Genomic DNA, 27,132 nt, shown 5'->3' on the forward strand with positions numbered 1-27,132 from the left:
AGCTCCTTTGACATATTGCAGTTTCTCTAGAGATAAATCAGATCCAGCCTGAACTATGTGATGTAGTAGGGAGTGGTAGGTTCCAACAGGTCAATATTCTTCTAGTTCAACACATAAAACGTGGTAATTAACTATAATGACCATAATCCATTGCGCATCTACTTGTCCAGTCTCCTTTTTTTATGCCTGCTATGGAAGAGAGAAAAATACGTGAAGGTGAGGTGATATGGAGAGCAGCTGTTGCTTTGCAGGCTCAACTTGAAAATACATGATCTAAGTGATTAGTTGGTAGTTGATATTCAGCAGTCATAAAAGTATGCTTTATTCACTTTGAAGAAATACAAAATAGTGATTTTGTCAGACAGCATTGGCAGCTTCTCTATGGAGATGAGATGATGACTAGGAATGTAATAAGTCATCAAATAAAACAAATGTAGTAGACACAAGTGAAACATTTTTGTTAATTAATGTGAATAAATTATGGTAATGGTAATGATGGGCAGTCACTACCATCATGGGACTTCTATGAATTGTTTTATTCTGTGTTGTTACAGCATTCAACCCACATAATGCATAGTGCATTTGTTTAAAAAAAGTGAATGAAGAAACAAAATATCTAACCGAATCTAACTGACTTCAAAAAGCACTAATGGTGAAGCCCTTCCATTCTGCCAGCAAGAATAAACAAGACATAGCAAGAATAAGGCCGTGACCTTGGCGATTTCCATTCAAAATAAAAAGTCCCGCAATGAAAATGGTAATACAATGTTTTAAATTCATTACATGTTATGAGGAAATGCTTAACAATATCAAAAAAGGAAAAAAATGTGTCGCCTCTATAGCACAAATAATATTATAGCATTGACATTATTGTTAACAACATTAAAAGTAATGATTACTAGAAAGTTATCATGGTAACAAAAGTAATACAACAAAACATTAATTATAATGCTCTTATTAATAACACTAGTAAAACAATATGTAGTGGTCTGGGTGTAGCTGGTGCAGAGGAGTCAGGCGCAGGGCAGCAGAGATGAGTAACACAAGTAACTTCACTCAAATATTCCAAATAACATGTAATACCAAGCCCACAATAACGGACCGAACATACATAAAACAATCACGCACAAAAATCATGGGGAAAACAGGGTTAAATAATGAACATGTAATTGGGGAATTGAAACCAAGTGTGTAAAACAAAGACAAAACAAATGGAAAATGAAAAGTGGATCGGCGATGGCTAGAAGGCCGGTGACGTCGACCGCCGAACGCCGCCCGAACAAGGAGAGGGACCGACTTCGGCGTGACACAATATTAATCTTATAATTATATTAATCAACTTTAGAAAAAAAGTTTAAATCCTATTGTTACTGCACGATGTTCAGTATGTTTTTCATATTGGACATGTATATTGCACGTTACATCATTGTGTCGCAGTAAAGGGGGGCTCCATTCTACGCAGGAGCACTGCTACCGTCCAAATCCACAGAGTTTAGAGTGGCCCATCAGCCTAAATAAAATCTGTTTTTCATTTTGGACATACAGCGCCTTCAGAAAGTATTTATACCCCTTGACTTATTCCACATTTTGTGTGACAGCCTGAATTCAAAATGGATAAAATATAATTGTTTCTGAAAATGATATTCAATGTTTATTTTGTTACACATATACCAATCGGCGCCCTTTATGAGGCATTGGAAAACCTCCCTTGGTCTTTGTGGTTGAATCTGTGTTTGAAATTCACCGCTCGATAGAGGGACCTTACAGATACAGTGCATTCGGAAAGTATTCAGACCCTTGACTTTTTCCACATTTTGTTACGTTACAGCCTTATTCTAAAATGTATTAAATCTCTTCTTCCCTAAAATCTCCACACAATACCCCATAATGACAAAGCAAAAACAGGTTTTGATTTTTTTGCAAGTGTATTAAAACTAAAAACTGAAATATCATATGTGACTCACCACCTGGATTCGGTCTTACGTAGAAAAATGTACATACGTATTCAGAGGCCTCAGTACTTTGTTGAAGCAACTTTGGCAGCGATTACAGCCTTGAGTCTTCTTGGTTATGACGCTATAAGCTCGATCGGGTTCAAGTCCGGGCTCTGGCTGGGCCACTCAAGGACATTCAGAGACTTGACCCGAAGCCACTCCTGCATTGTCTTGGCTGTGTGCTTAGGGTCGTTGTCCTGTGGGAAGGTGAACATTCACCCCAGTCTGAGGTCCTGAGCGCTCTAGAGCAGGTTTTAATCAAGGATCTCTGTGCTTTGCCCTGTTCATCTTTCCCTCGATCCTGACTAGTCTCCCAGTCCCTGCTGCTGAATAACATCCCCACAGCATGATGCTGCCACCACCATGCTTCACCGTAGGGATGGTGCCAGGTTTCCTCTGGATGTGACGCTTGGCATTCAGGCCAAAGAGTTACAATCTTGATTTCATCAGACCAGAGAATATTTTTCTTATGGTCTGAGAGTCCATTAGGTGCCTTTTGACAAACTCCAAGCGGGTTGTCAAGTGCCTTTTACTGAGGAGTGGCTTCCGTCTGGCCACTCTACCATAAAGGCCTGATTGGTGGAGTGCTGCAGAGATGGTTGTCCTTCTGGAAGGTTCTTCCATCTCCACAGAGGAACTCTGGAGCTCTGTCAGATTGACCATCGGATTCTTGGTCACCTCCCTGACCAAGGCCCTTCTCCCCAAATTGCTCAGTTTGGCCGGGCGGCCAGCTCTAAGAAGAGTCTTGGTGGTTCCAAACTTCTTCCATTTAAGAATGATGGAGGCTACTGTGTTCTTGGGGACCTTCAATGCTGCAGACATTTTTTGGTACCCTTCCCCAGATCTGTGCCTCGACACAATCCTGTCTCGGCGCTCTATGGACAATGTCTTTGACCTCATGGCTTGGTTTTTGCTCTGACATGCACTGTCAACTGTGGGACCTTATATAGACAGGTGTGTGCCTTTCCAAATCATGTCCAATCAATTGAATTACCACAGGTGGACTCCAATCAAGTTGTAGAAACATCTCAAGGAGGATCAATGGAAACAGGATGCACCAGAGCTCAATTTCGAGTCTCACAGCAAAGGGTCTGAATTCTTACGTAAATAAGGTATGTTTTTATACTTGTAATACATTTGCAAACATTTCTTAAGACCTGTTTTCGCTTTGTCATTATGGGGTATTGTGTGTGGCTTGATGAGGATTTTTTTTTATTTAATCCATTTTAGAATAAGGCTGTAATATAACAAAATGTGGAAAAAGTCAAGGGGTCTGAATTTTGTACAATTCAATATGTATGTCCAATATGTGAAATATGTACACTACCAGTCAAAAGTTTGGACACACCTACCGCATTGACTGACCTTCATGTCTTAAAGCAATGATGGACTGTCATTTCTCTTTTCTTATTTGAGCTGTTCTTGCTACAATATAGACTTGGTATTTTATCAAATAGGGCTATCTTCTGTATACCTACCCTACTTTGTCACAACACAACTGATTGGCTTAAACGCATTAATGAAAGAAATTCCACAAATTAACTTAACAAGGCACAGCTGTTAATTGAAATGCATTCCAGGTGAAAGAAATTGAAGATGGTTGAGAAAATGCCAAGCATGTGCAAAGCTGTCATCAAGGCAAAGGGTGGCTACTTTAACACTTTTTTTGTTACTACATGATTCCATATATGTTATTTCATAGTTTTGATGTCTTCACTATTATTCTACAATGTAGAAAATAGTAAAAAATAAAGAAAAACCCTTGAATGAATATTTGTGTCCAAACTTTTGACTGGTACTGTATGTCCAATATAAACATTTTGAAGCAGATTGGCAACCTTTTTAAGGGCCGCAAAGTGAGCAGGCACACTCCTCTGGGTGTGAACTCTGGATTTGGAAACCAGAATTGCTTCTGAGTAGAATTGACCCCCATTTTGCTGCGACACAACATACATAATATTGTTTACGCAATATGTATGTCCAATATGAAAAAAACTATTGGATTTAGGCTGATAGGCCACTCTAAGGGCTGCAGAATGAGTAGGGATGCTCCTCTTGGTGTAAATTCTGTGGATTTGGAAACTAGAAGAGCTTCGGTGTAGAATGGATACAGCTTTAACTCCAACACAAAGTACAGAAAATTGTGTATGGTGCAATAAATGATAGGAGTACACACAAAAAACAATGTTGACCATTTAGGCTTGAAAAAATAAATTACATAATATCGCAAATAAATACCTAATTATTTGTATGATAACTAGAGTAAAATATATCGATGTGCACATTTCCATAATTTTCACATACATTTTTCATTTAAAAAAGTATACTGGACGAGACTCTTATTCTAAATGAGTCCAAAAATCCGTTACTCGGAAGTACTTATTTATTCTTGCCTGCTTCACAGCAGCTGGTAAAGCAACGTTTTATACTTCAATGGAACTATCCCATCAGGCTCCAGTGCTAGCTACCTTGAGAATGTCTCATTGTTGGCCTTGACAAATATATTGATTACTTTCCCTTTCATCTGTGATTTAATTTTAACTAATGACAAGCAAAAGCAAGAGAGAGATAGTTTGTGCAGTAGGTGGCTGCAAGGCTGAAAATGTTTCTTTGCATGGTCTTCCATCAGAACAGACTGATTTGGCGTAAATTTATTTTTAATAATCAAGTGCCAGAGAAGTTCAGTCTACCTGCGCATATGCACAGCACACTTCTCATCGGACTGCATTGCAAATCAGGATAGGTACACAAGTGGATATGCTAAGAGTTTGATCCTCCAACAAGGTTCTGTCCCATCCATCTTGCACCCGGCAGCGGCAACCAACCAAGTAGTACGTTTAGCTAGATAATGTAAAGGACATGCTATATCTTGTAATGCTGATGCACATCAACACAATCAATCATAATCAGTCTTTGCTAGCAGCAATCGTGAAAGTCCTAAAACAATGTTGAAAGGGGGGTTAACGTTAGCTAGCTAGCTACCGCGCTACAATATGTTGGAGACATGGGGTAGTTAAGGACATTGGATTATTTGAAAACTCCAGTCCATGCGGTGGCGGTAGCACTACGTAATCAGAATAGTGCATGCACTTTGCACAACCCCCCTTCCCCAAACCTAACAGACTTGTAGTTGAAGAATGTAAACAGTAACGTTAGCTGACAGTTAGCCGCTCCACCATGTCGTACATACCGCCGGTAACTACTTGCAGCTTTCTTGGTTGTTCCAAAGCCAGGACTGATACTTTACACAGTCTTCCTAAAGACCCTGAAATCAGAAGACAGTGGGTGCAGTTTCTTTTTACTTCGAATCCAGACGTGCATATCGGTACTACAACACGAATTTGCAGCGCGCATTTCAACAGGGATTCGTTTCTAAATTGGGGGCCGAAGTCAATGGGGTATGCCAAACTATTTGTTCTGAAACCGGACGCCATCCCAACTATTTTTCCGATTCATGAAGTATCGGTAAGTTTATGTCTAACTAACGTTAGTTGATAATTAGCTAGCTAGCAAAAACAACGGGGGAAAACAATGCTAAACGTCATCTCACTGGCTTCTCTTTTTTTTGTGCCGATATGTTCAAACATGTTTGATTTCATCGGGACGTCTGGAAGTGGGACTGCTCGAAGACATCGGTAACCCTCATATATCACCTCAGACCCGCTCTAAATAAAATAGCCTCAGTGAGGCCCGAGTAGGCAACGACATAGGGATTTTGTCTCCGATCTCAAAAACTTGTCTAGGACAGCTGAACCGGGGCAAACTCCTGTAATGTACACCTGGATAAAGCGCATAGAGGGGGCGCTCTCCGCTCACACGTCTTTGAAAAACTCGTTTTTTCCATTAAACGTTGGAGGAAATACGTGCCTAATGTTTGAGGAACATGTTTGCTGGCTTCATGAATTATAGTTTATTTAGACATATGTTTTGTTTGGCTAGAGTTATGCTAACCTGTTTCCAATCCCTTTAGCTTTGTTAGCTAGCTTGCTAGTTGCTATATACAGTAGTTGAGAACTGCCATCAAATTCAGTGGTGGAAAAAGTGCCCAATTGTCATACTTGAGTAAAAGTAAAGATTTCTTAATAGAAAATTACTCAAGTGAAAGTCACCAAGAAAAATACTACTTCAGTAAAAGTATTTGGTTTTAAATATACTTAAGTATCAAAAGTAAAAGTATAAATCATTTCAAATCGCTTATAATAAGATCAGACGGCACAACGTTTTTTATTTTTAAATTTACCGATAGCCAGGGGCACACTACAACACGCAGACATCATTTACAAACTAAGCATGTGTTTAGTGAGTCCTCCAGATCAGAGGCAGTTGGGGTAACCAGGGATGTTCTCTTGATAAGTGAGTGAATTGGACCACTTTCCTGTCCTGCTAAGCATTGAAAATGTAACAAGTACTTCTGGGTGTCAGGGAAAATGTTTGGAGTGAAAAGTAAAAACAGTCAAAATATAAATAGTAAAGTACAGATACCTAAAAAAAAAAAAAAAACTACTTTAGTACTTTAAAGCATTTTACACCACTGATCAAGTTGTTAGATTTAGACTGTTCAACCACTTGCAGAAGGCTCACAGACATTTGAATATAGCGCAGGAAAATGTAAGCAGGACGCAATGTGGACATCGTTGACACATTTAAATGTATGTGTAGAAGCATGACATGTTTGGAATTCCATGATCATTACTCCAAATACAAAAGCTGCATGAACTGTTAAGTGTAGACATGACCTTAAATCTTGGGAGTTGAGTATTGCGCGATTTGCAAGCAACAACATTGAGTCACCATCAGTCGATACTGTCAATTCTGAAAACGCTTACCTGTACCTATGTTTGTTCTGTACAACTGCAGTCTTTCAGAAGGGTGCTGAAATTCATACTTTTAATACAAACTTATATCGAATACAACCACCGACCTTTTCCTCATTTGTGCGTCTCAACTCAGCGCGAATGGGCTTGTGCCAATTGAATCTCAAGCCTAGTTCACATTACCCATGAGCACTCCATTACATTGCGCAGGATGTCATGCATTTCAATGGAGAGCCCACAACTGTGTGGAAATGCAATGCCGCGTTACGGATGCCACATACTTTGACATTTTCAGTCCAGCTAGAGTCCGTTGAAGAACAGGTAGTTACCAAACCAGAGAAGATGACAATGTGGTTTTAGGTGATAGCTAGCGACTTGTAATCAATTACCCATTCCTATATAAGTGAATACTATTGTATTAGTAATGTTAAATAATACACATTAAGCAAATTATATAATGTTTGTTGCCTCCCGTTTTAAGTTTGATGGTAATGACGTTTGTTTTTGATAATTATTAGTGGAAGGTTGCTAGCTACAGTATAGCCTAGCTTTTAGCTATCTAGCTAGCTACTCCAAAACAAAGGTAATGTGGTTTGGTAAGAATGCCCCTCTCCCCACCGGTGTGATTACTGCCTCTGAAGGTTTAGAGCTTGAGGTAGTCACCTCATACAAGTACATGGGAGTATGGCTAGATGGTACACTGTCCTTCTCTCAGCACATATCAAAGTTGCAGGCAAAGGTTGAATCTGCTCTTAATTCCTCTATCGTAATCGCCCCTCTTTCACCACAGCTGCCAAACTAACCATGATTCAGATGTCCATCCTACCCGTGCTAGATTACGGAGACATAATATATAGATTGGCAGGTAAGGGTGCTCTCGAGCGGCTAGACGTTCTTTACCATTCGGCCATCAGATTTGCAACCAATGCTCCTTATAGGACACATCACTTCACTCTATACTACTCTGTAAACTGGTCATCTCTGTATACCCGCCGCAAGATCCACTGGTTGATGCCTATTTATAAAACCCTCTTAGGCCTCACACCCCCCTATCTGAGATATCTACTGCAGCCCTCATCCTCCACATACAACACCCTTTCTGCCAGTCACATTCTGTTAAAGGTCGCCAAAGCACACACGTCCCTGGGTCGCTCCTCGTTTCAGTTTGCTGCAGTAGCGACTGGAACGCGCTCATTCAAGGCCGTCATTGTAAATAAGAATTTGTTCTCAATTGACTTGCCTAGTTAAATAAAAATAAATACATTCAAAAGACTCAATCATGGACACTTACTGACAGTTGTGGGTGCTTCGCATTATGTATTGTTGTCTCTACCTTCTTGCACTTTGCTGTTGTCTGTCTGTCCCCAATAATGTTTGTTAGAGGTCGACCGATTATGATTTTTCAATACCGATTATTGGAAATAAAAACCATTTATTTGTATTTGTAATAATGACAATTACAACCATACTGAATGAAGTTATTAACTTAATAATATATCAATAAAATCAATTTAGCCTCAAATAAATAATGAAACATGTTCCAATTTGGTTTAAATAATGCAAAAACAAAGTGTTGGAGAAGAAAGTAAAAGTGCAATATGAGCCATGTAAGAAAGCTAACGTTTAAGTGCCTTGCTCAGAACATGGGAACACATGAAAGCTGGTGGTTCCTTTTAACATCAGTCTTCAATATTCCCAGGTAAGAAGTTTTAGGTTGTAGTTATTATACGAATTATAAGACTTTCTCTCTATATAATTTGTATTTCATATACCTTTGACTATTGGATGTTCTTATAGGCACTTTAGTATTGCCAGTGTAACAGTATAGCTTCCGTCCCTCTCCTCGCTCCTACCTGGGCTCGAACCAGGAACACATCGACAACAGCCACCCTCGAAGCAGCGTTACCCATGCAGAGCAAGGGGAACAACTACTCCAAGTCTCAGAGCGAGTGACGTTTGAAACGCTATTAGCGCGCACCCTCTAACTAGCTAGCCATTTCACATCGGTTACACCAGCCTAATCTTGGGAGTTGATAGGCTTGAAGTCATAAATAAACAGCGCAATACTTGAAGAATTGCAAAGAGCTGCTGACAAAACGCACGAAGGTGCTGTTTAAATGAATGCTTACGAGCCTGCTGCTGCCTACAATCACTCAGTCAGACTGCTCTATCAAATCAAAGACTTAATTATAACATAATAACACACACAAATACGAGCCTTTGGTCATTAATATGGTAAAATCCGGAAACTATCATTTCGAAAAACAAAACTTTTATTATTTCAGTGAAATACGGAAGCGTTCCGTATTTTATCTAACGGGTGGCATCCCTAAGTCTAAATATTCCTGTTACATTGCACAACCTTCAATGTTATGTCATAATTATGTACAATTCTGGCAAATTAATTACGGCCTTTTGTTAGGCATAAATGGACTTCACACAGTCCGCAATAAGCCAGGCGGCCCAAACTGCTGTATATACCCTGACTGCTTGCACGGAAAGCTAGAGAACTGAGACAAATTCATGTTAGCAGGCAATATTAACTAAATATGCTGGTTTCAAAATATATACTTGTGTATTGATTTTAAATAAAGGCATTGATGTTTATGGTTAGGTACATAGGTGCAATGAGTGCTTTTTTCGCAAATGCGCTTGTTAAATCATTACCCGTTTTCGAAGTAGGCTGTGATTTGATGAGAAATTCACAGGCACCGCATCGATTATATGCAACGCAGGACACGTTAGATAAACTAGTAATATCATCAACCATGGGTAGTTAACTAGTGATTGTGTTAAGATTGATAGTTTTTTATAAGATAAGTTTAATGGTAGCTAGCAACTTACCTTGGCTTCTTGCTGCCCTCGCGTAACAGGTAGTCAGCCTGCCATGCAGACTCCTCGTGGAGTGCAATGTAAGGCAGGTGGTTAGAGCGTTGGACTAGTAACCGGAAGGTTGCAAAAACGAATCCCCCTTGAATAAGGCAGTTAACCCCCGTTTCTAGGCCGTCATTGAAAATAAGAATGTGTTCTTAATCTGACTTGCCTAGTTAAATAAAGGTGTTTAAAAAATATATATAATAAAAAATAAAATAAATATCGGCAAATCAGTGGCCAAAAATACCGATTGTTATGAAAACTTGAAATCGGCCCTAATTAAAAATCGGCCATTCCGACCTCTGTACCATGTTTTGTGCTGCTATTTTCATGTGTTGCTGCCATGCTGTTGTCTTAGGTCTCTCTTTATGTAGGGTTGTCTCTTGTTGTGATGTGTAGTTTGTCCTATATTTTTAATCCCAGCCTCCGTCCCCGCAGGAGGCCTTTTGTCAGGCTGTCATTGTATAAGAATTTATTCTTAACCTGTTAGGGCTAGGGGGCAGTATTTACACGGCCGGATAAAAAACGTACCCGATTTAATCTGGTTACTACTCCTACCCAGTAACTAGAATATGCATATAATTATTGGCTTTGGATAGAAAACACCCCAAAGTTTCTAAAACTGTTTGAATGGTGTCTGTGAGTATAACAGAACTCATATGGCAGGCAAAAACCTGAGAAGATCCCTTACAGGAAGTGCCCTCTCTGACAAGATCTTGTTCTTCTTGTCTCTGTTTATTGAAGACTGAGGATCTTTGCTGTAACGTGACACTTCCTACGGCTCCCATAGGCTCTCAGAGCCCTGGAAAAAGCTGAATGATATCGAGGCAGCCCCAGGCTGAAACACATTTGCGCTTTTGGCAAGTGGCCGATCAGAGGATAATGGGCTTAGGTGCGTGCACGAGTTGACCCCGTGCTTTATTTTATTTCGTCTATTTACCTAAACGCAGATTCCCGGTCGGAATATTATCGCTTTTTTACGAGAAAAATTGCATAAAAATTGATTTTAAACAGCGGTTGACATGCTTCGAAGTACGATAATGGAATATTTAGACATTTTTTGTCACGAAATGCGTCGTGCTCGTAACCCTTATTTACCCTTTCGGATAGTGTCTTGAATGCACAAACAAAACGCCGCTGTTTGGATATAACTATGGATTATTTGGGACCAAACCAACATTTGTTATTGAAGTAGAAGACCTGGGAGTGCATTCTAACGAAGAACACCAAAGGTAATCAAACTTTTCTAATAGTAAATCGGAGTTTGGTGAAGGCTAAACTTGCTGGGTGTCTAAATAGCTAGCCCTGTGATGCCGGGCTATCTACTTAGAATATTGCAAAATGTGCTTTCACCGAAAAGCAATTTAAAAAAAAAATCGGACATAGCGAGTGCATAGAGGAGTTCTGTATCTATAATTCTTAAAATAATTGTTATGCTTTTTGTGAACGTTTATCGTGAGTAATTTAGTAAATTCACCGGAAGTTTGCGGGGGGTATGCTAGTTCTGAACGTCACATGCTAATGTAAAAAGCTGGTTTTTGATATAAATATGATTTTGATTGAACAAAACATGCATGTATTGTATAACATAATGTCCTAGAAGTGTCATCTGATGAAGATCATCAAAGGTTAGTGCTGCATTTAGCTGTGGTTTGGGTTTATGTGACATATGCTAGCTTGAAAAATGGGTGTCTGATTATTTCTGGCTGGGTACTCTGCTGACATAATCTAATATTTTGCTTTCGTTGTAAAGCCTTTTTGAAATCGGTGTGGTTAGATTAACGAGAGTCTTGTCTTTAAAATGGTGTAAAATAGTCATATGTTTGAGAAATTGAAGTAATAGCATTTCTAAGGTATTTGAATAACGCGCCACAGGATTCCACTGGTTGTTACGTAGTTGGGACGATTTCGTCCCACCTACCCTAGAGGTTAAACGCCAATGTGCAGAACCAATGTCAAAGCTGACGTACATATCTATATAACGTAGGTAGATGACGTAATGAAAATACTGTGCTACACATGCAACACAGCATTCCTAACCTAGCCCACAATGTCTGCTGTGTGGATCTATTTCGAAGTTTCAAAGGAAGATAACAAAAAGGCCAAATGCAATGTTTGTGCTGCTATTATTTCCCAAGGGAAGAAAGTGAAATCTTTCAATACCACAAACCTAATTACTCATTTGAAAGTGCATCACCCCTAGACATTCATCGACTACAAAAGCAGAAAAAAAACTAGGCGCACACTTCCAACAACTAAACAAGTTCAAGTCGAGCAGTCATTTGAAAGAGTAAGAAAATTTCAGCGAGACGACAACTCAAAGCCAAAATCCATTAATGCCAAGATAATCTAATTCATTGCCCTTGAAAATCAACCGTTCTCTGTCGTGGATGAGCCCTAACAGGTTAAACAAGTCATCGGGCAGATGTTGGCATTTTTAGCTAATATCGTCCGATTCCGATATGCTTACCGATTATATCATGCATACCTAGTCTACACCCTTTCAGCATTGTTCACACCCTCTTAAGCTTTAGCCCCACCCAGCTCTTTAAGGATTCACACGTCAGGCCATGTACAAAACAACCAAAGATGTCAAGATTAAAGGCTGGTTTATACTACGGGTGTTTTCATAAATTCGATCTGGAGTGCCAGAGTGTGCTCAGAGTGTTGTCAGATTATCAGTTCGTAAATTCGGAGTGTTGAGCGCACACTGGACGCTCTGGCCAAGGAGTAGGGTTGATCCGAGCGTTCTGACCTAACAGCACCCAAGCTAACGTTGGCCAGCTTGCTACTTCCAGACACAAATGAGGGAAAAGCAAACCAATCATTTTACTCGCCCTAGCAGAGCTGGTTATATGTTATCCAGAGCGTTGGTGACAAACTGTGCAGCTAGCAACAATTTACACTTTTTTGTCGACGTCAACGGGTGTCAACGGGTGTTGAGCGTCCGTAAATTCGTCAGTTATTCTGTGCTCTGGCACACTCAGACGACTGCAATGAAATCGGAGTAGATAGCCAGAGCGAATTTACCAGCTACGTCTATCGACAGTTGTCGCAGTGACATCATGAACAGTCTATTGAAATGGAGTCTTTTGTTTAGACGTGTAGCTAGCTAAACAATGAACCATAATCCCAATAACGTTACTACCTTGCATGAATCTGCAGGTAGCTAACCAACCAGGTTCAACGTTAGATAGCTAACAGTAGGCTATAACTAGTAATGCAAATGGCTCTGAGATGGCTATAATCTTTCTAGTAATATTATTCGTAACAGTACGCTTTAACTTGACAAACTGACAATCAGAAACATGTAATATCTGAAAATGTAGCTAGCTAGACTATCTTACCCGTATACATGGATGGACGCTTCTCCCTCTGTCACAGATGCCATGGTTTGAAGAAACGACCAAATTTTCTCCATCTTCTTAGCTATCATACTCTGATTCCACTGTGTATTCCACTAATTTCAAAACTCGGACCTCCAGAAAGTGGAAAGCAACACGTTTGCAGTTCTACAACACGATATCTTTCAAAAAAGCTGTGTTAGAAAGGATTACCTACACATACTAAGCAGCTCATGATATAAACAGAAGCCTGCTACATGGCAGACCAATCTGAACTCATCTCTCGGCATGTCCAGTCCACCCATTTCTCAGCCAATCATGGCTCCTGTCTAAACCAACTAGGCTTGTAATTTAACAATTGTATTCGTATTTACAGATGGCATACAAGTTCGTTATTAAGGCACATGAAAGTTCACATGTTCAAGAAGGCATTTCTGCCCCCAAAATACATTTTGATAATCAAAAAAAAAAAGCTTACGTTTGAATGGCTCTCTGAAGTAGTGACGCACGACATACGCCTAGTTTCTTGAAATGAGTCACACATGTAAAAATAGCCTACATAAAGCCAACAAATAAAAACATTGCAGCCTGCAGGTAGAAAATATCCTGATTTAAAAAAAAATATCCTATAAATAACATTGGCTATGCATGGCCTGTCTGCAAGGAGCTTGAAACATTGTATTAACTCGGTCTGGTGGGAAGCTCATGCTAGCAAACTTGCAATATTGTATAAAATACTCTGGGCCCTCAGAGTTTCCCATACCAGTGAGCTCTGGACAGACAGACACTGCTGTAGGTTATTTGCACAAGGGATAATAATTAATCCGGTAGGCCTATTTTTATGAGGTTTCCACCAGATCAGAGCACAATTAATCAAATGGCCACCCGAACTATTTGCATTGACACCCACCTTTTTAACGCTGCTGCTACTCACTTTTATTATCTATGCATAGTAACTTTACCCCAAAATACATGTACAAATTACCTCGATTAACCTGTACCCCCACACATTGACTCGGTACCGGTACCCCCTGTATATAGACTCATTGTTGTGTTTTTTTTACTTTAGTTATTTAGTAAATATTTTCTTAACTCTATTTGGTTAAGGGCGCGTAAGTAAGCATTTCACGGTAAGGTCTACACCTGTTGTATTCGGCACTTGACAAATAAAATTTGATTTGACATTTTTCGTGCTGAGTGGTAATCAAAAGGGCGAGAGCTGTTTTTTCAAATGGGCTACGTTGAGGAACTATTTTCATTCTCAATGGATGTAAAAACAGACTTTGTTTACTTGCTGTTTGAAGCAAGAAAAAATTACTTTGAGAAGCTCCAGTGATGGCAAGTTAAGACAATCAGAAATAGTATCAGATCTCCAAATAGGCACATTTTAGCAAAAGACAATGAGTAAATTGACAACTTGTAAATGGACTGAAATACAAACTTTCTTCCCTCACAGGTGTAGCCTAAGTTGTGCGCAGTGCAAACAACGGTAAGACTGTAATAATAATATATTGAATGCATTAACAAAAATGATCGTAACCAAACAAACATTGTAGATTAGAAATTATGGGAATTAATGGTAAATGTACTACTGGTGATATTGGTGTGCCATCCTCACGGCTTCTGCAATGGATTAGTACACACAGACAGATGTAATTCAGACCAGTGTCTTGTGTGGCCAAATTATACTATATATTTGCGACTGCTAAAAAAAAAAATTCAAAAACAACCAAACAATCAACTAAATGTGGTCAGATTTAGCCTACACAGTACATCAAGGTCTCCACATCTCCAGTTGAGCAACACAAATTAGGAAAAAGTAGGTGGTTGTATTCAACTGATGGTGACACAATATTGCTTACAAATCAAATCAAAAATAAGTCTATCACAAGTTATTCCTTTTGTCCATATGGCGCACATGCAGGACTTTTATTTTGACATGAGGTAAGCAGAGAGGAAGTGAGTCTACAACAGACCCACGTTTGGAAAGGGTTTAATAATACGATCCTTTTAGATATTTTGTCTTAAATTCCCTCTGTCATAATGACCAACCGTCCTGCCCACCGGCACAGTAAGTTGAAATGAAATTGCATTTAACTTCTGGTTTCCCGCAGACTGTTTTTGTGCAACCCAATACAATTAAAAGCAACGCTAGTGAATGTACTTACACCCGCATTGCTAAAAGCAGCTAACCCTGACCGTGATCCCACTCTCCGAAGGTGTCTCGGGGAGAATTGGGATATGCAAAAATCACATTTCCAATTCACACATGGGAATTAATAAGGGGAGAAAGACTGCCCCTTCTCATTGAAGCCACGTTAGTTCAAGGCTGACAGCGGTAATGCAGGCATTGTTTGCATTTGGATTAGATAATTCTAAACAAGTATGTTATATAACAGGAACAAAAAAAAAGTTCTGCATAATTACATTTGGGGCATACTTTTGCACAGCACTGAATATGCATTTGCCCCCTTTCACATTTTCTCTACTGTTGCATATTTTTGATACTGAATTATTAGATCTTCAACCAAAACCAAATATTAGATAACACTTCATTTATGTCATAAACAAAGTTATGCAACACTCAATGCCCCTGTGTGAAAAAGTAAAAGCACCTTAACACTCTAACTGGTTGTGCCACCTTTAGCTTCAAAGACTCCAACCAAACGCTTCCTGTAGTTGTTGATTAGTCTCTCATGTTGCTGGAAGAATTGTGTCCCACTCTTCCATGCAGAACTGCTATAACTCAGCGACATTTGTGGGTTTTCAAGCATGAACTGCTCGTTTCAAGTCCTGCCGCACTAGGCCATTCCAAAATGTAAAACGTCATGCTTTTTAGACATTTTCACTTGCTTGTACGTTGGTATGACGTTCTTACTGTGGAATGCAGTGTTTGGTTTTAGCCAGGCATAATGGGACCCATGTCGTCCAAAAAGTTATACTTTTGAATCATCTGTCCCTAGAACATTCTTCAAAGAGTCTTGATGATCATCCAGGTGCTTTTTGGCAAACTTGAGTCAACTTTTTGGATGACATGGTCTCATTATGCCTGGCGAACACCAAACAATTGGGTGTTGCATAACTTTGTTAATTAAATAAATGTATAAAAAAATATATTTGTAAAAAATCTGATAATTCAGTATAAAAAAACAATATGCAGAAATAGAGAATCAGAAAGGGGGAAAATACTTTCACAGCACTGTATGAAAAGACCTATGGAGTGCACCCATGAAACTCAGTGACACCCACATATAATTCCAAAGAGTTTACACACATTAGTGTCATAGCTCTTATTGTAGGAAATCACCTCCCCAGTCAGTCTATTGTGTGCATCGGACATTCAGATCAGATTGTACCAGTCAACCTATTGTGTGTAATAAACATTCATATGGGACTGTATAGCTTTACCTATAGTGTGCACCCATGAAATGGGGTATCAGCATACTCAGTGACACCCATAGAACAACTATGTAGAGATTACACATAGCTCTTATTGCAGGACTCTTGCGCTGATGTAGCCTACCAAACTTGCTAACGGCCCTCACTAATGGCCTGGTACTCAGTGGTCCATTGTCCCTCTAATCACTCTCTTAACACTTCATGATTGAATTTGAACAATCTGAATGATGAGGACAAATGGTGATGGGAGTTTGAGCTCCCTTTCTGAAATGGACACTGGAAAGCCCCGGACCTGATATGCATAAATTACAAAAAAGCAGCAGAAAAGCCAATTGTTTTTCTACGTTATTAAACCGGAGGCATTACGGAAAGGGAGGTACAGCAAGCAGCTGTAGGCTATTGGGGAGTGGAGGCCGTGTGTGTAAGACACAGGAGCATAGGCGGTACATCCACAAGTCTAGGGGAAGCTAAGCTTTCCCTAAAGTAAATGTAATTAAATTGCCAAAATTTATATGGCCAAATTAGCTTACTCCTGTCCATACAGATATAAAATAAATAATTCAAAATAGGCTACTACACCAGAAATGCATTATTTGGCCACAGAGGATCATTAGCGTTTAAAAAAAAAAGCTGTGGACTGTTTTTAAATCGCATAGCCTACAGTTGGAAGGGCCCGCAATTTGGGCAGCGCATGCGGCAAATATATTATTGTTGAGTTGCTACTGTTAGTGAAAAGCTGAGACCTAGCCAGGCATATTGCAATATCTAAAATACAATTGCGGAAAAACAGTTTGGAAAGCAAATTGGCTATTGCTGTAAAGAGAAGACAATGAACAGATTCCAATCTGTCTTTTAGTTAGGAAAATGGTGAACTTAATTGAGCGAACAGTAGCCCATCTTATTGGCACCAGCGGAAAACATCGGACATATCCCCAGTGGGTGTGCATAGTCAGTCTTTATGATTGGGTCAGTGCCACGTTTGTTTTTGGACAATCATTTCCTCCTTCAGGTTAGATGACCCTCATTGTATTTGTCTCTTTTCATAGGCCTGTTATATGGATCAGACAATATTGTTTTTATTGATCTGTTTGTCAATGTCAGCAGAGTAGGCTATCCTGTAATTTTTTTGTATAAAAAAGATTCTGCTAATGTCTCCAGTCATATAAAGTGTAGTAGAACTTTATGGGAAAAAACTGACTGAATGACCCAGCTTATGCTCTCCAAATGGACTTTAGCTGTGAGGGCCGAGATGCCCCATGCATTGACTTTTGTTCGCTATACGTCGGGGGATGCTATTAATGAGGACATATTGTTCCGTCTCACGATTCCCGAGCATGAAACGGTATAGCGGATGTTCAGTATGCTGTGTGGCTATATTGACGAAAAACAGATTCCATATGGGATCGAATGATGGGCTTTTGCACAGATGTGGCTGAATCCATCACGGGACGGCAGGCAGGCCTCTGCACTCTAGTTATGAATGCGTCTCCCTCTGCAATATAGACGCGTTGTATGATACACAGAGCAACTGGCGGCAAAAGAGCGGAGCACAGAACTTGGAGATGTACTGCAGCAAGTAACTTCGATTGTAAACCACATCAAACCATATCCACTGCGCACACGCCTGTTTGCAAAACTATATGGAGATATGGGATCAGAGCATGACTGTTTAATTTCACACAGAGGCTTGGTGGTTATGAAGGGGGAGTGTTGGAAGGATTTTTCACATTGAGAGGGGAACTGCTGTCATTCACAATGGATGTACACAATTTTGTCACGTGCCGAATACAACAGGTATCGTGAAATTCTTACTTACAAGCCCTTAACCAACAATGCAGATCAAGAAAGAGTTAATAAAATATTTACTAAATAAATTATAAATCGACTCAATGAAAAAGTAACAACAAATGTACATAATAACGAGGCTATATACAGGGGGTACCAGTACCGAGTCAATGCGGGAGTACAGGTTAGTCAAGGTAATTTGTAAAGTGACTATGCATAGATAATAAACAGCAAGTAGCAGCAGTGTAAAAACAAAGAGGGGGGATGTCTATGTAAATTGTCCAGGTGGCCATTTGATTAGTTGTTCAACAGTCTTACGGCTTGGGGTAGAAGCTGTTAAGGAGCCTTTTGGTCCTAGACTTGGTGCTCTGGTACCGCTTGCCGTGCGGTAGCAGAGAAAACAGTCTGACTGACTTGTGTGACTGGAGTGTATATAGGTCCTGGATGTCAGGAAGCTTGGCCCCAGTGATGTACTGGGCAGTACGCATTACCCCATGTAGCGCTTTAGGGTCAGATGCTGAGCAGTTGCCATACCAGGCGTGATGCAACCGGTCAGGATGCTCTCGATGCTGCAGCTGTATAACTTTTTGGGGACCCAAGCCAAATCTTTTCAGTCTCCTGAGGGGTGGGAAAGGTGTTGTCGTGCCCTCTTCACAACTGTCTTGGTGTGTTTGGACCATGATAGTTTGTTGATGTGGACACCAAGGAACTTGAAACTCTCGAACCGCTCAACTACAGCCCCGTCAATGTTAATGGGGGGCCTGTTCGGTCCTCCTTTTCCTATAGTCCACGATCACCTCCTTTGTCTTGCTCACATTGAGAGAGGGGTTCTTGTCCTGGCACCACACTGCCAGGTCTCGGACCTCCTTCCCTATAGGTTGTCTTATCGTCGTCGGTGACCAGGCCTACCACTGTGGTGTTGTCAGCAAACTTGTTGGAGTCGTGCTTGGCCACGCAGTCATGGGTGAACAGGAAGTACAGGAGGGGACTAAGCAGTGCCCCAGTGTGGCAGATGTGTTGTTGCCTACCCTTACCACCTGGGGCGGCCCGTCAGGAAGTCCAGGATCCAGTTGCGGATGGAGGTGTTTAGTCCCAGGGTCCTTAGCTTAGTGAGGTGTTTAGTCCCAGGGTCCTTAGCTTAGCTTTGTTGGCACTATGGTGTTGAATGCTGAGCTGTAGTCAATGAACAGCATTTTCACATAGGTGTTCCTTTTGTCCAGGTGGGAAAGGGCAGTGTGGAGTGTGATTGCGTGATCTGTTGGGGGGGGGTATGCGAATTGGAATGGGTCTCGGGTTTCTGGCATGATGGTGTTAATGTGAGCCATGACCAGCCTTTCAAAGCACTTCATGGCTACCGATGTGAGTGCTATGGGGCAGTAATCATTTAGGCAGGTTACCTTCGCTTTCTTGGGCACAGGGTGGTCTGTTTGAAACATGTAGGTATTACAGACTCGGCCAGGGAGAGGTTGAAAATGTCAGTGAAGACACATGCTATGAGTACACGTCCTGGTAATCCATCTGGCCTCGCGGCTTTGTGAATGTTGACCAGTTTAAAGGTCTTGCTCATATTGGCTACGGAGAGCATTATCACACAGTTGTCTGGAACAGCTGGTGCTCTCATGTATGCTTCAGTGTTGCTTGCGTCGAAGCGAGTATATAAAAAGGCATTTAGCTCGTCTGGTAGGCCCACGTCACTGGGCAACTCGCGGCTGTGTTTCCCTTTGTAGTCCGTAATAGTTTTCAAGCCCTGCCACATCCGACGGGTGTCAGACAAACCATCAAACAGGCAAAGCGTTAATAGAAGACTAAGATTGAATCCTACGACACCGGCTCCAGTGTGGCATAGCCAGATTTCTTATAAGCGTCCGGATTAGTGTCCCACTCCTTGAAAGCGGCAGCTCTAGCCTTTAGCTCAGTGTGGATGTTGCCTGTAATCCATGGCTTCTGGTTGGAAAATGTACGTACGGTCTCTGTGGGGACGACGTCGTCGATGCAGTTATTGATGAAGCCGGTGACTGAGGTGGTATCCTCTTCAATGCCAATAGGTGAATGCTGGAACATATTCTAATCTGTGCTAGAAAAACAGTCCTGTTGTCCACGTCATCTGACCACTTCCGTATTGAGCGAGTCACTGGTACTTCCTGCTTTAGTTTTTGCTTGTAATCAGGAAGATAGAATTATGGTCAGATTTGCCAAATGGAGGGCGAGGGAGAGCTTTGTATGCGTCGAGCAATGGTGGTCTAGAGTCTTTAAAAAAATAAATCCCTCCCCTCTGGTTGCACAAGTGACATGCTGGTAGTTGTGAGGTAAAACAGATGTAAGTTTTCCTGCATTAAAGTCCCAGGCCACTAGGAGCTCCACTTCTGAATGAGCATTTTCTTATGGCTTTATACAGCTCGTTGAGTGCGGTCTTAGTGCTTGCATCAGTTTGTGGTGGAAAATAGACGGCTACAAATAATATAGACGTGTGGTCTACAGCTTATGAGGTATTCTACATCAGGTGAGTAATACCTCGAGACTCCTTAAATATTAGACTTTGCTCACCAGCAGTTATTGACAAATAGACACATACCCCCGCCCCACGTCTTACCAGACATAGCTGCTCTGTCCTGCCGAAAGACGGCGAAGCCAGCCAGCTCCATATTATCCGTGTCATCGTTCACCCAAGTCCCGGTGAAACACAAAATATTAGTTTTTAAATGTCCAGTTGATAGGGTAGTCTTAATTGTAGATCGTCCCGTTGCACGTTGGCCAATAATACCAAGGGTAGTGGTGGTTAACCTACTCGTCGGCAAATTCTTACAAGGCATATTTTTTTGTGGGTCGTGAGAATTTTCAGATATAAACATTTTGGGAACCTCTGGCCTAAATTATAACTATCCACTTTAATCATCACATTAGGAATAGTATGCTACCTTACATACGTCTGCAAATGTGAGGATGCATGGAATGCTTTATTATAAAGGTGCATTTTTATGGTGAAAATTAGCTTCCCCAAACTTGAAACCCATGCACCACCTATGTACGGAAGGCTCGGAAAACCGGCGCAGGCACTGAGGGAGAGACGGCATCCACTTATGTCGCGCTAGACTCACTTCTTGCTCATTATTTATAAATCACATCCGGTTACATAGTACCTCATTGACTGCATCAAATCGAGAGAAACTAGCTAATTAGGCTAATTGAGGCTAGCCATAACGCAACTACGATTCTCACCGCCCTACAGTTAGCTACACAACTCCATTCAGATTATAGCCTAAATAGCAGCCTTCTGGTTGGCTTTTGGTCGTTGTAGCTTTTTCTTTCTCATTTCACTTTTAATTCTGTTATTTTAATTCCATCTTCCATTGATTAGATATCCCCTAACTTACTTGCCACACAAGCAAAGCAACAATGCAATTGTCTCGCTCTCTGCGGGCAGGATCAGAGCGCATGTCTTTAAAAACTTTTTCCAAATCATCAATAGTCACATCATGAAACCCTTGTTTTGATTTCAAAGACATGTCCAGGTTTATAGGCCTATCACAACTAAATAATGGATATTGTGATATTAAATTGATTTTTTTCAACTTTATGAAATGTAAAATGTTCCAAAGGTGTGCATCATCTGCTTGTATGCATGGAAGCCCGGAGATGCTAAACATGTTCATTAACGGTCAAATACCGTGAACCTGGCAATCATTTGCATGACCAACACATCCCTATCTGAAACCACTATAAAATGAGCCACATTAGCTCACCAGTCAACCTATTGTGTGTAAAACATTCATATTGGACTGTACAGCCTTACCCCATGATTACAATTCCAAAGAGTTTACACACATTAGCGTCATAGCTCTTATTGCAGGACTTTGTGGGAAATCAGTCTTTTGTGTAAAATTCAGCAACAATTGCAATGGCCTAGCTTTTTGTTCAAACTCATCTTTTGTATTCTATGGACTCTGGTGAATAGACTGGACCTTTGTTTTATGGACACAATATCAATCGTTTTTCCTGTACAGTTGAATTTGTTTGAAATACAAAAATATTCAATGTAAAAATGTGACAAAATAGCACCAGTAAATTACCAAGAATTATACAATCAAAATAATTTAAAAAAATGGTATCTTTTTTTAAAACCAGTAGGCTCTTATGTTTTTACAACCATTTCTCAATATGCTCCACCTTATTTTTTTCTTAAATAAGCAGTAATTATCTTACGTTTCGTTTTTTCTCTCCCTGGAGGAATGGAGTGGAAGAAGCAATGCAAAGTAAGCTAGCTAGCTGCACCACAAAATTGTTTAGCATACCTCGCAACAACATAAAGTTGATAACTATCTGGCTCACAAGCTATTTGGTCATTCTGAAAACTGATCAATACAGCTACAAATGTTTCCACCGCAGCATAGAGATACAAGCCAGAGATTGTGCTCGCTACTTTTCCCAGTGGGTCGAAAAGATTTGAGAACACCCCGATCAATGTTAGATGTTCAAGAACACCGCGCCTGAGAGTTGTTTGTTTTATGTGATCTATGGATTTGATTATTTATAGAAATGTCCAAATCTTGTTCGGTAACAGGATGTGCCAAGAATTCGTTAGCATTTCAACACAGCCTTCCTCAAGACCTTTGACTCCTGCTGGAGTGGGTGCTGTTTCTTGCTGAGTGTAACATTAAGCCTGATGAAAAGTTTAAAGTTACTTCAGAAACTAGCATCTGCAGGGTTCACGTTACAGACGAGTGTTTCAGTGAACATGGGATTTGCGAAAAGGCTGAACTTGAAGTTCAATGTTGTACCGTTGGCAGAGTATACAGAAAATAGCTAGCGTATCTATGCAAATATTCCTAACCCCTGTTTACATTGTACTTGTTTTGTTTAGGTGGAACACATGACGTCGGGTGTGACAAAAGATGAGGGATGCCAATATGAACCACCACCAGTATGCAACATTATGGTACCATCACCTCCAAGACCTGTTCTGGTACCGTTAAAACACAACGTGTCAACACAGGCGCATTATTACAGAGAAAAAAAGAAAAACAAAGGTGAGGCATATGGCTTGTATCTTTTGTAGAATAGTTAACTTCTTTTCAAATACAGCTGAAATGAATTGATGTGTAGGGAAATTGCTCGGTAGCGGCATTGCGCTGACACTAGGCTGTCACGGTGACCGTATTACCGCCACACCGGCAGTCACAAATCATGACTGCAGTCAATGTAATCCCTTCCAAAACTCTGCAAATGAATGCAGTTGATGGGTGGCCTACCCAATTTGCTAACGGCCCTATCTAATGGCCTGGTACTCAGTGATCTATTGTCCCTTTTTAAATCGCTCTAAACACTTCCATGATTGAATTTGAATAATCTGAATGATGAGGACAAAATGGTGAAGGAGGCAGGGCTCGCAACTATTTTTTTCCCCCCTCACCGACCCGAAGTGCAATTGCAACTGTCAAACCGGACTTGAACCGTCCAAAATTAAAATACTTGTTTTTTTAAATGTTTATATATGCCAACATGGGTCTAGTTCATTTGCAGTGCTTTTAAAGTAATTGGTCCTTTTGAGACAGATACGGTCTATATTACAAACTTAATTTGTTAAGAATTTGTTTTTGCATCTTAATGAAAACAGACAAACATCCATTACATTGTTCAATTAATACATAATTATTAATCAAACCACATGTATACAATATCTAAGCGAGAACAATGTTATTATGAACTGGTTACTGAATAGTCTTAAATTAGAGACATTACATTCCATCACCAGCTGCCCCATTAAACAAAGAACGTGTGTGTGCGCCTGTTTCTCAGCCTTCACCCTGTCTTCAGTCACTGAAGAATGATCGCTTTGAGCACCACCACTTGCTAACGGCCAGGACCAAAACATCTTTATTTTTGGTACACCAGCCACTGTGGCAGGCAGATTTTTTTTCAGAGCCAAAATTTCCCAGAAAGTCAATGTAATTGCTAAAATATACATAAGTATCAGAAGCAAAAGTATAAACCATTTCAAATTCCTTATTTTAAGCAAACCAGACGGCACCATTTTCTTGTTTTTATTTATTTACAGATAGCCAGGGGCGTACTCCAACACTCTTACAAATTAAGCATGTGTTTAGTGAGTCCGTCAGATCAGAGGCAATAGAGATGCCAGGGATGTTCTCTTGGGGCTCCCGAGTGGCGCAACAGTCTAAGGCACTGCATCTCAGTGCTAGAGGCGTCACTACAGATCCTGGTTCGATTCGAGTCCTATAGGACGGCGCGCAATTGGCCCAGCATGGTTACATGCTAAACCAAACCGCACAAGTTGATTTTGTTCACGCACACCAGAAGCCATCAGGACACCCAGGTTGAAATATCAAAACAAAACACTGAACCAATTATATTAATTTGGGGATAGGTAAAAAAGCATTTAACATTTATGGCAATTTAGCTACCTTGCTGTTGCTAGCTAATTTGTCCTGGTATATAAACATTGGGTTGTTATTTTACCTGAAATGCACAAGGTCCGCTACTCAGACAATTAATCCACATATAAAACGGTAAACCGAATTCGTTTGTCTCTTCATCCCTCAGGTTTCTTTTTCTTCTTTGGACTTATATATATATAATTTTTTTTAACCTTTATTTAACTAGGCAAGTCAGTTAAGAACAAATTCTTATTTTCAATGACGGCCTAAGAACAGTGGGTTAACTGCCTTGTTCAGGGGCAGAATGACAGATTTGTCAGCTCGGGGATTCGAACTTGCAACCTTTCAGTTACTAGCCCAATGCTCTAACCACTAGGCTACCCTGCCGCACCATATGGTGGTTGGCAATCAACTTTACAGCATTACTACAACCGACCGGAGTGTGGACCTAAGTTCATCTTTCAATCACCCACGTCGGTATATGCACCTAAAAACCAAATGAGATGTCATTGCTCCTAAAAAACAAATGAGGAGATGGGAGAGGCCGGACTTGCAGTGCGTCGAGCATCACAAATAGGACCAATTTCTATTTTAGCTCCTGGCCACGCAGATGCTTGCGAGCAGTGCAATGATTGAATAACATGTATGTGTAAATGTATTTTGCACCGCTCGCTCACGCGATGCGAGCAGTGTGGTCAGCATGTTAGGGTTTGGCTGGGGTAGGCAGTCATTGTAAATAAGAATTTGTTCTTAACTGCCTTGCCTAGTCAAATAAAAAAGAAGCGTGTGAATTGGACCATCTTCCTGTCCTGCTAAGCATTGGGTGTCAGGGAAAATGTATGGAGTAAAAAGTGCATAATTTTGTTTAAAAAAAATATATATTTAACCTTTATTTAACTAGGCAAGTTAGTTAAGAACAAATTCTTATTTTACAATGACGGCCTACCCCGGCCAAACCCTCCCCTAACCCGGACAACGCTGGGCCAATTGTGCGCGCCCTATGGGACTCCCGATCACGGCCATTTCAGATACAGCCCAGGATCGAACCAGGGTCTGTAGTGACGCCTCTAGCACTGAGATGCAGTGCCTTAGACCGCTGCGCCACTTGGGAGCTAAATGTAGTCAAAAATATAAATAGTAAAGTTTTACTTAAGTACTTTACACCACTGAAAATTACACCAACAAAACAAAAAAAACAGATGAGCATTTGTAATATTATTAAAAAAAATGTATTACTAGTAAGAAGTAATGTGGTATATTGTTGCATTTCATTTTTTAACCAAAATATCACATGAGAAAATGTTAATGGGGCAAGAGGTTACCGTGGTAATGCAATTTGAGTCCTGTTTGTAACTGTGAGATTGAGGGTCTGACTAGTAGAAGCGTTGTCTTCTCTTCCCTAACAGTTGAAACTCAAACATAGAAAAACAACCTAGCGTGTGAACAAAACGATGTAAATAGCCAAGAAACACAAGGACAAAGTCTCACTACAGTAGACTTCCGTTTCAAGTAAATTAAACCAACTTTTATGCCCGTGCGCCACGTTTCTAAAAATGAATCTGTCACTCAGCTCTTCACATGCGTATGCACAGCCCCCAGCCAGGCAGTGTTGCTACGTGAGGCAGAAATACTTTGCACATTTTATAGTGTGCATTCAGTTCAGGTCAGGGAGATATTCTCTAGAATACCATAGTAGCTAGCCATAGTCTATAGACAATGCAAATGCCACAGCAACTCCCAGCACACAAAACCTCAACTCGGGGCCGGCGGGCCCGCAGACAGGCTGGGAGATATTAAAATGTGCATTCTAATAGGCCTATTTGCCCAACATTGGAATGATATTCTAATATTACACATTTCCATAACCTAAATAATTACATATGACACCTAGCCAGCCATATCATTGTTTGAAACCTAGACGTTTTATATAGCCAAGCTTACCTTGCTTTTAATAGCCTATAGCCAAAATCCGGCCATAGAAAAAAAAAACTGAAGATTTCCTAATTATACCATTGAAACCAGCATTTCTACTTTCCAAAGGCAGTAAGGCACAGTCATATTGTTGCATCTTCAGATATTCCCTCTAAGTTTCTACCATTAGGCTGTATATCCATCTGTCACATTATAAAAAGCGCTTGCATCAGGTGCACGTTTGAGAATGGTGTTCTCGTGTAATAAATAGCATTATGGAACTTTCATGCATATGAACGAGACGAGTGAACACATTGCTGCGCTTGTAATGTGAATTATTCATAATTAATGAACTTTTAAGCTAAATGTTGTGAGTCTTGTCTTTGTGTTTAAACATTTTAGTGGGCTCCAGAGTGGTGCAGCGGTCTAAGGCACCGCATCTCAGTGCTAGAGGCGTCACTACAGACCCTGGTTGGATTCCAGGCTGTATCACAATCGGCCATGATTGGGAGTCCCATAGGGCAGCGCACAATTGGCCCAGCGTCATTAGGGTTTGTTCTGACTTTCCTAGTTAAATAAAAAAATTAACTGGAACCACTTGCATGCATTTCATATTTTT

The 27,132-nt window shown here is 40.5% G+C and overlaps 2 protein-coding genes across 13 annotated transcripts in view; one reads left to right on the forward strand and one right to left on the reverse strand.

Annotated features, from left to right (window-relative positions):
- Window positions 1–27,132, reverse strand: part of LOC115168945 (protein SFI1 homolog) — a 70,156-nt gene that overhangs the window by 23,806 nt on the left and 19,218 nt on the right. The window lies entirely within an intron of this gene.
- The window catches only part of LOC115168946 (zinc finger protein 175), a 29,488-nt gene continuing 7,369 nt past the window's right edge, over window positions 5,014–27,132 (forward strand). The window contains exons 1-3 of one of the 9 annotated variants that reach the window (XR_003870779.1): window positions 5,014–5,459; window positions 23,069–23,234; window positions 26,916–26,945. Coding sequence is in view for 7 of the 9 variants with exons in the window: in XM_029724486.1 (XP_029580346.1) it covers window positions 5,172–5,459; window positions 23,069–23,234 (454 nt within the window). In the remaining 2 variants the exon portion in view is untranslated. The other 8 variants (XM_029724488.1, XM_029724491.1, XM_029724490.1 and 5 more) reach the window with 8 other exon arrangements.

This window comes from Salmo trutta, chromosome 30 (genome assembly GCF_901001165.1).
Source record: "Salmo trutta chromosome 30, fSalTru1.1, whole genome shotgun sequence".
Taxonomy (NCBI): Eukaryota; Metazoa; Chordata; class Actinopteri; order Salmoniformes; family Salmonidae; genus Salmo; species Salmo trutta.